Source organism: Triticum aestivum, chromosome 3B (genome assembly GCF_018294505.1).
Source record: "Triticum aestivum cultivar Chinese Spring chromosome 3B, IWGSC CS RefSeq v2.1, whole genome shotgun sequence".
NCBI classification, from domain to species: Eukaryota; Viridiplantae; Streptophyta; class Magnoliopsida; order Poales; family Poaceae; genus Triticum; species Triticum aestivum.
This window is the reverse complement of record NC_057801.1, coordinates 467413146-467425445: the sequence shown is the minus strand read 5'-3', so window position 1 is coordinate 467425445 and position 12300 is coordinate 467413146. Positions and strand designations below refer to the sequence as shown.

The 12300-nt window shown below is 41.4% G+C and overlaps 1 protein-coding gene across 36 annotated transcripts; it reads left to right on the top strand.

Moving 5' to 3' along the window:
• Nucleotides 1-1848: 1848 nt before the first annotated feature.
• LOC123070408 (uncharacterized) lies at nucleotides 1849-11012 on the top strand. 36 transcript variants are annotated; one of them, XR_006433649.1, is made up of 7 exons: nucleotides 1849-3280; nucleotides 5265-5934; nucleotides 6123-6723; nucleotides 6932-7040; nucleotides 7147-7239; nucleotides 7880-7976; nucleotides 8352-8699. XR_006433649.1 is itself a non-coding variant. In XM_044493630.1 (2 exons), the coding sequence occupies exons 1-2, from the start codon at nucleotides 1962-1964 to the stop codon at nucleotides 10741-10743; spliced, it is 1362 nt and encodes a 453-aa protein (XP_044349565.1). In that variant the 5' UTR covers nucleotides 1849-1961; the 3' UTR covers nucleotides 10744-11012. The 36 variants fall into 36 exon arrangements, 1 of the variants encoding a protein (XP_044349565.1); XR_006433646.1 differs by having other exon boundaries at nucleotides 7849-7976; XR_006433644.1 differs by having other exon boundaries at nucleotides 7147-7269.
• Nucleotides 11013-12300: the final 1288 nt, after the last annotated feature.

Here is a 12300-nt window from a genome sequence, read left to right as displayed (position 1 = left end):
GTGCAAGGAGTGCCTCACACAACTATACTGCCCGCCTCACACTCTCCTCCCGCGACCGTCTATAGCCACGTACGGCGAGCCGTCGGCGAGCGCAGCCGGCCGGACATGCGTTTGGGGACGTGTGGACCGTTGTTGACCCTCGCAGTGAGTCCCATGGTCCACATGTCAGAGAGAGAGAGAGTGTGTTTTATTTTTATTTTTTATGCTTGTTGGGGTCCATCTATAAGTTAAAGAGAGGGGATGAGATAGTGAGTTTTTTTAACTTTGGGCAGGTCCATGTGTAAGTTATATATGCATCGAAGGGCAAATATGTCTAGAAAACGTCCTATTGATGGTCAGAGGCCTTTGACCAGACGGAAATGGCACAGAAGGACATTTTTATAAAGGCACCTAACGGGAGAGGGGGAAATTTGAACACGCTTCAAAATTATGGGTAAATCTTAGTAGTGGGTTCGAGTTAAGGGCTGAAATATAAACGATCCTTGTTTTTTTATAATAGCAGAGATAAATTGTGTTTCCTATTTGACTAACATGCCTCAAATAGTCGCCTATTGGCACATGAGCGACCGAGTTGGGCCGACCAATTTAACGCTAGATAAATTGAATGTTAGTTCCGATTTTGGAAACCTTCTACAAGGTCCCTGGATCGGTGTGTGTCCCTTTTTTGTTTCTTTTTTATTTTCTATGTTTTCAAAAAAGTTACCTTTTTTTAAAAAAATGTTTGGAATTTTTAGAAAATGCTTTTAGATTAAAAAAGCATTTTTGGGTGTGTTTTCAAATATTATTTGGAATTTACGAAATCCGCATTTTCAGAATTTGTTCACAGTAAAAAAGCATTTAAAAATTGTTTTTTAAATGATTCCATTTTTTAGAAAACCGTAACTTCATTTTTTAGAAATTTGAAAAGTTGTTCGCATTTTCAGTAGATATTTTCTTTTACAATAAAATATATTCATATTTCGAGAAAAGTTAGATTCGTTTCAAAAAGGTTGCTACAATTGACCTTTTTTAGAGAATGCAACAATGAGCTTTTTGTTTTTGAGAATGATGCAACAATGAGCTGATTGCTACAGTACCGAGCGCTACAGAGTCGGGCCGGCCCAGTCGTTGCCTCCTCTTCTGTGCGTCGAGTAGTGGGTTCGAGTTAGGGACTGAAATGTAAATGATCCTTGTTTTTATAAGAGCAGAGATAAATGGTGTTTACTAGTATTTGACTAACATGCCTCAAATAGTCGCCTATTGGCACATGAGCGACCGAGTTGGCCGACCAATTTAACGCTAGATAAATTGAATGTTGGTTCCGATTTTGGAAACCTTCTACAAGGCCCCTGATCGGTCTGTGTCCCTTTTTTGTTTCCTTTTTCTTTTCTATGTTTTCAAAAAAGTTACCTTTTTTAAAAATGTTTGGAATTTTTAGAAAATGCTTTTAGATTAAAAAAGCAGATTTTTTGTGTGTTTTCAAATATTGTTTGGAATTTACGAAATCCGTATTTTCAGAATTTGTTCACAGTAAAAACGCATTTAAAAAATTGTTTTTATATGATTCAATTTTTTTTAGAAAATTGTAAGTTCATTTTTCAGAAATTTGAAAAGTTGTTCGCGTTTTCAGTAAATATTTTCTTTTACAATAAAATATATTCATATTTCGAGAAAATTTAGATTTGTTTCAAAAAGGTTGCTACAATTGACCTTTTTTTATAGAATGCAACAATGACCTCTTGTATAGAGAATGCAACAATGAGCTTTTTGTTTTTGAGAATGATGCAACAATGAGCGCTACAGAGTCGGGCCGGCCCAGTCGTTGCCTCCTCTTCTGTGCGTCGGAGTCCCCGAGATAAAATATCGACTCGTTCAGTGTGTGCCAGCGAGCCCATCCATAGATTCATCTCTCCTCCCTGCGTTAGGGTTCCACTCCCATTCCTCCTCCGGCCGCCACCTCCGCATCGACCTCCTCGGTTGCCATGGTGATGGATGACCACCAACTCCGGCTACTCCAGATCCCTCCGCCTATCCACCCCGAGGATCCGGATTCTCCTCTCCCGGAGACCATCCTCATCGACTCCTTCGGCTACCTCAGCGACCGCACCAACGCCACCACCGCCCGTGGCCGCAGGAGCAGGACCAAGAAGAAGGGCAAGCGCATCCTGGTCACCTTCTGGCCGGCTGCCCCGCCGCGCGTCTCCTGCTTCACCGTCCACTGCCCAGATCTGAAGCCCGATGCATTCGCTGACATGCCCAAGATCTCCTATACGGAGGATGGCCTCGTCCTGCTCCGCATCACCATCTGCCCCGAGCGCCAGCACGTGTACACCAAGAACATTCGCTACTTCGTCTACCAGGCCGGCACCAAGAAGACGCCGCCGTCGGTCAAGCTCGTCCACTGTCCCCCCTACTTCAGGATCTACGACCAAGAGGTTGCCTTACTGCACTGCCACGACCAAGAGATGTTCTTCATCGCCGTGCTCCGCAGGGCCTTCATTGAGCGGGAGTACACCGACGGGCACTTTAATCTCCACCTGTACAACTCCAAGACAAAGGCATGGAGCACCAAGTTGATGCTTCTTGATTCGCCCAAGGATTTTGAGTTCCAGTCTCCCAACAAGGGGATCACCATTGGAGGGGAGCTTGGTTCAGTGGGTTGGGTCGACCTCGGGCGGGGCATTATCATCTGTGACCTTCTCCTCCTTGACAGCAACCAGAGTCTTCGCTACATCCCGCTACCTTCGCCGCTGTCGCCCGATCCGCTCATTGGTTATCCGTTGTATGTTCAGAACATCACTGTTCTCCAAGGTTACATCAAGTATTTTGAGATGCACAATAACGTCAGACCGGGCTCAGACACTGGAAGCTCCCCGATATCTCAAGGTTGGATTGCTGCAACAAAAAAATTAAAAATTTCAAGCATTGGTTCCACTTCTGATAGCAGCAACTGGGAGGAGGACTGCACTATCAGATGCCCAGATGATGTACCATTGGATAACCCTGTGTATGCCCAAATGCTACTACCTAATCTGCAGGAGCGTGGTGATGATACCAAGCCAAACCTCAAGAGAACTTGTCTAGGCTATCCTGCTCTTAGCTTGCATGACAGTGATGTTGTTTACCTTATGCACATGCCTGATACCCTTGGGGATAAGGCTTGTGTTATTGCTCTTGATATGAGGAACAAGGCTGTAAAAGGCGTGGCTAATTTTGGCGGCTCTGGAAGACCCCTGGGTCATTGTTTCACCTACTTTCCCAGTGGGATCTCCAAGCATCTGGGCATTTTCTCATCAACCAGGTAATTTCGTTAAGAGCTTTCATATCCTTTCGTAGCAAAATGATTTACAAACTGAAGTATCAGAGGTAAACCAACTTGTACTGGCAGCAGAGAGTACTTTGGGTACTTGTACTGAGTGGATGTAGATTTGTTACATCTATGCTTTTATTATGCTGTGCAAGTTAATATCACAAAAGAATGTGTTCCATCTTTCATTACAATTCTGGTTTTCATTATTTATTATTTCATTTGATCATGTGCAGCTACCAGCTAGTATTCTTTAGATCTACCTGATTTGTTGTTTCAAAATAACTACTGTATTTGTTTGAGGACGGTGAACATTGTGCCTGCATTTATCTCGCTAGCATTTACTTTTCTGTCCATAAATTCAGCACTTACTGCTTCCCTGTCACCACATTTAAATTCCGTGGTTTCTGTTTGATTAGATGTATAAAAAAGGCTTCATTCAACAGACAAAATAACAAAAGTAAAGACAGTGTCCAGCTTAACTTCACCGCATTGTTCCCTAACCAAAGTTTCTGCTTGCTTATGGTGTGTTGCACATGAATGATTTCATTAGTGCGCCATGTGCTGTATCTTGCACACCATGTGGTGTAACTAACCCCTATTAAAAATAATTCCACAGCCATTGTTCAAACGGTGCAAATGTGCACCAAGGAAATAAAATAATCCTATAGTTGGCTTATTTGAGGGGAAAATATTGCACACCATTGGTAGGCTATCTCATACCCAGGATTCAGCTTTCATGCATTGCGTCTTTCGTGCCATACTATTTCCTGGGCCATTGTCAGAACGATAAGATGCACTATCTGCACGAATTAAGCAATGTTTTCTTTTGTTGTGCGCAGCTTTTGGTAGATAATCTTGCTTTTGTATTAAATGTTTATTTCTTTTGTGGGAACCGAAAAGTTTCCATCGCACACAAAATAAGCAAAGTGTAAGCCTAACCCAGCTGGTTTTCGCTGGACAAAATGGGCAATCCCTATGGTTGGCTTATTTGAGGGGAAATGTTGCAGTGGCTCCATGGCTCCTGTAAAAATGGCAGTACATTTAGGTCCCTGTACCTCATATTAGTTGTAATTCTAGTTTTGTTCAAAGACAAACCTTTCTTTCTATCTGTAACTACCGATTTCTAGAAATGCGCATAGTTTAGTGTAACTCCATTTTTCACCCCCTAGTTTAACAATTGGCCCATTTAGCAGAAATTCTTCCCACTTGCCCCATTTAGTAAAAGTTGTGCCAGCTTTCACCTCCTTTTAAACATTACCCATCTACTACCCCTATAAAAGAAAGAAAGAGGCAGATCCAAATAATCTCAGCCGCCTAATCACACGATCTAATGGTTCACAATCTCTCTGTGTTTAACGCTAGCAAGCCACTAACCCGTCGACTGATAGTAGATGCCTCTTCGTTAAAGAAAACTACTCCGCACGAACGAACCACGATCTCTATCCTGCTTCTCCTGTGTAACCTCCGCCCTCTCCTCCTGTGCACGGTGCGCCGCCCGCTCCTTGCCCAGCGGATGCGCCGGCACGGGTTGCTGCCGCCGCTCTAATCGCCCGTCGCTGCCCGCTCCAGTCGGCCTCTGCCGCCGCCCGCTCCTTCTGTGTTGCCCAGTGGACGCGCCAGCACGGGCTACCACCGCCACTCGCCGATCCTCCACTCCGCCGCCGCTCAAATTGCCCGTCACCCCCCGCTCCAGTCGGCCTCTGCCGCCGACCCTCCGCTCCTCCGCCGTCGCCGCTGAACTCTGCTTCCGTCGCGGCTGACTCTGATCCCCCACTTCGACGGTGGCCACCTATACGGTGAGGCCCTCGCCATCAAGCCGACTAACTTTCACCATGTATCTCTCTGATCCTCTAAGTTGATGCTTGTGATTCTGTTCTCTCAGTATCTCACGAGGTCCAGTATATTTTTTTCAGTGTAGTGTTGCTTCACATTTGATATTTTCAGTGTAGTGCTGATACACGCTTCACTTAACCAGGAGATATTTGCCAGTGGCGATCTACAACCGGCCAGCCGTATCACGGTTCATGTTTTTGTTGGTTCGGAGTGCCCTTTCCACTGGAATTTATTGTGATGAATCGATCTGGCCATATCCTGACTGAACATAAAAAGTCTGATGTATCAAACTGGCCACATCCTTTTACACTTATTGATTGATATAAGTAATCTTCTTTGCAATTTGCTGTACAAATCAATCTAGCTGAGTTTTGTAGTTGATCCCATTAAGTGTAATATTAATCTTAGAAGGTCTTTGACTAATTTTAGAGTTGAGTTTAAGATCCCTAAGAGGTTTCCAACAGCAAACAGATTTAGGTGCTGTAGTGATTGGTCAATGTTGCTATGTCAGAAGTGCTTTCGGTTATAGCAACATGCACGTACCAGTGGTTGGAAACAGGTATATGGATTGATTTTTGGGAGATTTGCATGCATGAAGAACCTTGCTACATAAGCTTTCGGCCATGACACACATATATATTCTGACAAATTTCTTCTCCGTTGAACTATTTATGTCCTCTTGCAGATGGTAATCATCTTAACTATGAGCAAGTAGGTCGGAACTATGAGCAAGTAGGTCACGTTTAAGATCTCAAGGATTCAGTGATGTTGGATCTAATAGTTGGACTTCACCGCCTTCTCAATTTATATAGGTATTGCACCAATTATAAATTTTAAGTTAGTTCAACTGATAATTTGGTACTGCAGTCAAAGCAGATAATGACTAGGAATTGCTAATTTTACCTCTGAAGCAAAGTTAGGTTCATATGTTCTCCGAGCAGCATACTATGCGGCCTTTCATCCCCACATTGGTCTTTTTAATCTATGTATTTGGATGAAGGTGAGCACTGTTGCTTGCTGACTCACACAGCAGGAATTAGGCGGGTTGTGGCGAACGAGGAACCAAGAGGGGCGGAAACTGTAGCTATACAACTGCGGAATTGATCAATACGAGCATGCTTTGTGTAGCCAGGGAGAGCGCCGAGGGTGCTGGTCTGTGGCACCAGAAGAGGTGAACTCTCAACGAGATACTAATCAATGGTGAAGTATTTAGATCAGTTCTACAACCAACTCATGTGCTTATAACTGTAGCTTTTGTTCAAACCTCAGTTGTAGGTAAGCTACATTGCCAAGTGCAAATCCTCATCTTACTACAGTTTTCAACTTTTCATTGATTTTCTATTTTGGATTGTATTTCCATTTTGGGCCCCATTTTTGACTGTAGCTTTTGTTCTGACCCCACTTGTACGCAATGTAATTTGCAGCCATGATGCTACATTGCCAATATTTTAGAAAACTGTAATTTGCTGCCATGATGTTACGCACGTGCAGGTCTATGGTAGTGGTACGAATTTGGGGGTACATCTCCTCGCACTCAGGTGGAAAAAATTCCTCGCCCTCAAGTCCAACTAATTCAGGACCTGCATCTCTGATATACCGTGGTGAGTCATGCTTACTCTCAATCTCCCCATTACTTTCCATTCCATTTCTTGGATGAAAGGAATGCTGGTTTAATTTAACATGTTGTTCAAACTCAGAAGCACTTGATGTGCTCTTGCTGATATATACAAGAAATACCGGACCTTGATGAAAATCATAGTACACTTCATTCACAATTTAAATTCTTAGCCTATCTATCATCATGTCCAGGTTGGTTCCTTCCTCGATGCCTTCTCTCTTGACAATCGATGAAATACACAACTAGCTTGCACATATTTAAGAAGCACGTACAGTTTCATTGTGTAAAAAATAGTAGCAGGTGAGTTTTTATTCAAAGAAGTCTCCACCAGTCGACCTACATATATATACATGCCTAAATGATCTCTTTGTTTGTAAACACTTCAATATTTTGGTACTTTCCATAGGTGGGTATTTTAGCAGTTCAGCTATCTGAAAGAGAAAATGAGTTGCTTCAGCAGAAAACCGAGGTCATGACATTAGCCACTTCACTGAAACCGGTCAGTTCATCACTTCATCTTTGTTCGTTGGTAAGATCTGTATTCTGTTGACCTTTGTAAACACATTTTAGTATCATTATCCATTCAGTGTTCTGTTTACAGTGTACTATTAAATGCCATTTTCCATGTGTATTTTTGTTGATTGCTGTTGGATTTGGAGGCAAACTAATTTCCTCCTAAAGTATGAATTATCTGCCATGTGTATGACTTTGAAATCTTCAGTTTGAAATTATGAAAGTTTGTTCCGCTCTTACATTAAGCAAGTGTCTAGAGGAAGTTTTGCTTTTGTTTAGGCTCGAGAAACAAACTATCACGCAGTATTGTGAATTTGAAATGGTGCTCTTCTCTTCCAAAAATGCATAGCAAAATTTCAGGGACCTGCAGATAGTTTCTTGAGTAACAAAATTTAGGAGGCCTGACTAATTTTATTATGATAGTTCAGACATGCTGCCAATGAAATTCACCCTTTACAGAAAACAGCAAGTTGTTTACTCATGTGTTGTTCTGTTATTAGACTGTAGGGATAAGTTACCTTTTAGTTTTTACTACACCAAGGTTAAAGCTTTGTTTTCTTTTCATAGCTGCGCCATTTTCTTCTACAATTTACAGATATTCTTTTTTTTTTGAGAGTACGCCAAAGGCATACTTTTATAGAAGAGAGAAAATACAATGTACAAGAAGCCTCGAAATGGATGCGAACATCCACTCTCGACCACACCCCAGTACAACCAAAGCAGGTGTACTCTAAACACCCCATTACAGATAATTATTTACAGATGTTCTCATAGATTTGGGATGTAACAATGGTTAACCTGCTCTTCATGTTTTTTGATAATTGCTTTGACCATCTGTTAATTAGGCATTACTATGTATCCGGCTTTTTCTAAGATATCTTTTATGCCATCATGGCACTGAACCATGAGTGAAGCAATGATGTAAACAACTCTGGGGTATAACCATTTGGCTGCTGGACTAAACATTACATATTTAGTAACTATTTCAAAACACAAAATTTCATGATGAAAAAATCAGCTTGTCCATTTTCTTTTATGGCTTGACTCTGTTCAATCTTACAGAGAAAGGGACTGTTTTCTTCTTTTGTGACATGACAGGAAGCAAGGTCATGTGTAAGACGGAGGAGGAAACTGATTTGGCTCTTCATCACGTTGAGACTGTTGCAGCCATGGGTGATGTGTCAATTTCTATGATGGGACAAAGGGTAGAATCAGGATGATATGGCTAAGAAAATAGTAGCAAATAAGTGACTACTAGGGTGTCCGTACTAGCAACATAAGTTACATAAATTTATTGATCTTGAACTAATTTGCACATTCTCTATTTATCCGTAATTTAGTTTTGCTTCCATCCGAAAAACATTATAAATCAGTAATAAAGATATGTACGGATGAAAAACTATGTAAATATTAGACAACTATTTATTAACAATTATTTGATGTCGATTGAGACGTGCGTTGCACGTACATGTTTACTAGTTCTGTAAGGAGGGCCGAGTCATCAGGTCTATGTGGCTTGCCATATCAGAAGCATATTTAATCTCCGACTACCTTCTCAGGTCCTCGTCCGCACCGTTGTGCGGCAACTGTTGCAGCCACAATGTTCCCACCATTTGCTAGCGAGACACAGCTAAATGCCAGAGCTAGCTAGCGCATAATAGTGCACTAGTAGTAGTACACTTATATCATCTTCAGCAAACTACTCCCTATTCCCAAGAAATTGCACGTATAGGAAGAGTTGAGGCAAAAAACCTGCTTCAACAGTCTCCCTAAACCCAAAAAATTATCTCCTCAGATAGTGGAGAGTTGCAACCCTCCCCATAAATTTTCAATGCTTGCCATGTCAGTGCGCCGCCTCCATTGACCGCCGCGCCACTGGACCACTGCCGTCTGCTGGAACACCACCGCTGCCGCCGGACTTCCGTGCTGCCGTCGCTGGACATCCGCGCCGCCGCCACCTGCCACCGCAGCCTTGCCGAAAAGATGCAAATGAGAGAGGAAAAAAAATGACCCACTGGCAGGCGTGGCCCATTTGTTAGGGAGAGTTGTATTGGGACAAAATCGGCAATCACTATGGTTGGCTTATTTGAGGGGAAATATTGCAGTGGATCCGTGGCCCCTGTAAAAATTGCAGTACATTTAGGGTCTCCCTCTTCTTCATATTAGTTGTCATTCTAGTTTTGTCCAAAGTCAAACCTTTCTTTCTATCTTTAATAACTACCGGTTTCTAGAAATGCGTATAGTTTAGTGTGAATTCCATTTTTCAACCCCTAGTTTAACAATTGGCCCATTTAGCAGAAATTCTTCGCACTTATCCCATTTAGTAAAAGTTGTGTCAGCTTTCACCCCCTTTTAAACTTGACCCATTCTGTAAGGTTGCACCGAGTTATCAGCTCTACGTGGCTTGCAATATCAGAAACATATTTTGCCCTGGCATATTTAATATCCGACTACCTTCTCAGGTCCTCATCTGCACCTTTGTGGCACAACTGTTGCTGCCACAATGTTCTCACCTTCTGCTAGCCAGACAGAATTAAACACGAGAGCTAGCCAGAGCATAATAGGGCACTAGTAGCAGTAGTCCACTTAAGTAGAGTATTTTGGTTGTATTTTTCGTAATTATTGTTTTTGTTCTAGTACTAGTACGTAGCATAAAATTTCTGTGTGCCATGCATGTACAGGACAAGCGTGCATGCGCTAGCTTCTCTCTTCAGGTTTCAGCCAAGCGATCGATGAAGCAAGGACAGTAGCTACAACAAAGATCGTAGTAGAAGCAGCTAGGATTGTTGAAGTCGCGCATGGCCATGTAGACCTGATGAACGAGTCCTACCAAATAGAACTGAATAAACTGGCAAATGTTTCACTAAATGGGAAATGTTAACTGGTGAATGCGTTCAGTACTGTCCCTATATTTGTACCATTGTCAGATATTAGAGTTAGACTAAAGAGAGTAAACAGGAGGAATTCCTATTAAATGGGGTAATTGCTGTCACAAATGTTAGACTATGGATAAAAAGTGAAATTCACTCTATAGTTCAAGATTATAAGATTTATATTATTAGATTCACCATGACAATTATGCTCAGTCATTATACTGTACAAATTTCTAGGAATTGATGGCTAAAGATAGAAATGTTTGACTTGGGACAAATCTAGAATTTGAAACACAGGGAGTTGCATGGAATGGAAGAGAACTTGCAAGTTCCTGAATCTGAGTGTTGTATGACAAGAATACTCAATACAGTCAGAAAGAGATAGTGCGAACAAAATTGCTAATGTTAGTACTCCTTTGATGAAGAGCAGAGCGGTTGTTGGAATTTTAATTTAATTGGATAATAATTTGTTTATGGGTCTTCTGCTTTTTATAGTCAATGTTTAGATGATTTAACCTCTGCAAGTAGATATTTCATATCATCTAACAGAATTTTTTTACTCTCGTTTATACAGGCAAATATCGAATGCTGCTGAAACAAGTATGGATGGCAAGTAAGAAGCTTGTTACCGAAATTTGAGTTGAAATTGTTCGAAGGCACGGTCAAAGCCCGGGTACAAAGAAAGCTTAAGAAGTCTTTTCTACCTCATCCATGATGCGTATGATTTGTTGCATTGCCAATGGACTTGTATTACTAAAAATCTTCTGCATTGTATCGACTATGTTTGTTGGCCGTGTGTGTCGACTACTTTGTATGCTAGCCATGTGAGGTCTATATATATATATAGACTCGCTAAACTAAGCCTAAATTCAATCTTTTTTATCAATAATTTCCTAGTGGTAACTGGATGTAGTTGATAACTAATTTTAGTGAAGCCTTTTACGTCCGGCGGTGCGTGCGCTGGTTTATCTGGCTCCATGGTCGTGCGCTGTTCGTCCAGCAGTGAAACATTACTGCTCGTATCTTGCTCTAATAGTCCGGACATCTTCAAAGTCGACTCTCAAATCACTTGCATATGTCTGGACATTCGAAGCCATTCAACATGAGCCTGTATTGGTCCGCTTGACGGTTTGGACCCTCAAATCAATGACATTTTTTTCCCAAATTCGATGAACTTTTTTCAAAATCAGTGAACCTTTTTCAGAAGGATTTTTTTTCAAATTCAGTAAACTTTTTCCTAAATTTGATGATATTTTTTCAAATTCAATGAAGTTTTTTTCAAATCGTTGACTCCCCCCCCACCATATTTTATGATTTTTTTCAAACTCGGTGAACTTTTTTCCAAAACCTTTTTCTGAAATTTGATGAACGTTTTCATAATCAGTTAACATTTTTGAATTCACGAAAATTTCCGATTTTTGCAAACTAAAATCATTTTTTCTCTTGAAAAAATCAACGTTCAAATGGTGAACCGTTGACCTTTTTCTTTTTAGTGAGGTGAACAGTTGACCAGACAACCGTAAAACGAGCGCACAACGAGCGGGCGGCCGCCCAACCCGTGTAACCGGGTCGGCCCAAACCAAGCTGCGTCCGCCAGCTCCTGGATGAGACGCCTGCAACGAGTGCGGCGTTTTTGCTTCCGAGCTCATCTGCATCTACCCTAACGAAAAAAAAATCAAAATAAATATTAAAATTTTTCAAAAAATTCAATTTTTTTGTGTGGTAGATAAGTTTATACGTGAGGCGCGTTCCAAGTTTCAACTCATTTGGACATCTGAGAAACTCTCAGCAAAAAAGACAAATTCAGGCTCTGTAAAAAAATATTACTGTTCACATACTGTTCTGACCCAATTTGTTTTGTTTGCTGAGAGCTGCGCAGATGTCCAAATAAGTTGAAATTTGGAGCAAACCTCACGCATAAAATTATCTATCACACAAAAAAATTATTATTTTTGAACTTTTTAGTATTTATTTTGTTTTTTTCTGACCGGGTGCAGATGAGCCTCGGCACCGAATTGGGTTTTCGGCCTGCAACACCCTATTCGATAGGTAATCCGCCGTTGAGTAAACCTCGTTCCTCTTTATTCGACAACAATCATGGGGGTACATCAAGCCACATATGTCTACCAAGATCTAGATGTAAGGAAAACTTTGCTAAACTATCAGCTTCAAAG

What these genes read in the sequence shown, in the direction of transcription:
- LOC123070408 (XM_044493630.1), top strand. Translation starts at nt 1,962, where the DNA reads ATGGTGATGGATGACCACCAACTCCGGCTACTCCAGATCCCTCCGCCT. An exon ending in GGCATTTTCTCATCAACCAG is followed by an intron (nt 3,281 to 10,700) that starts GTAATTTCGTTA and finishes TCGTTTATACAG; the next exon opens with GCAAATATCGAATGCTGCTG.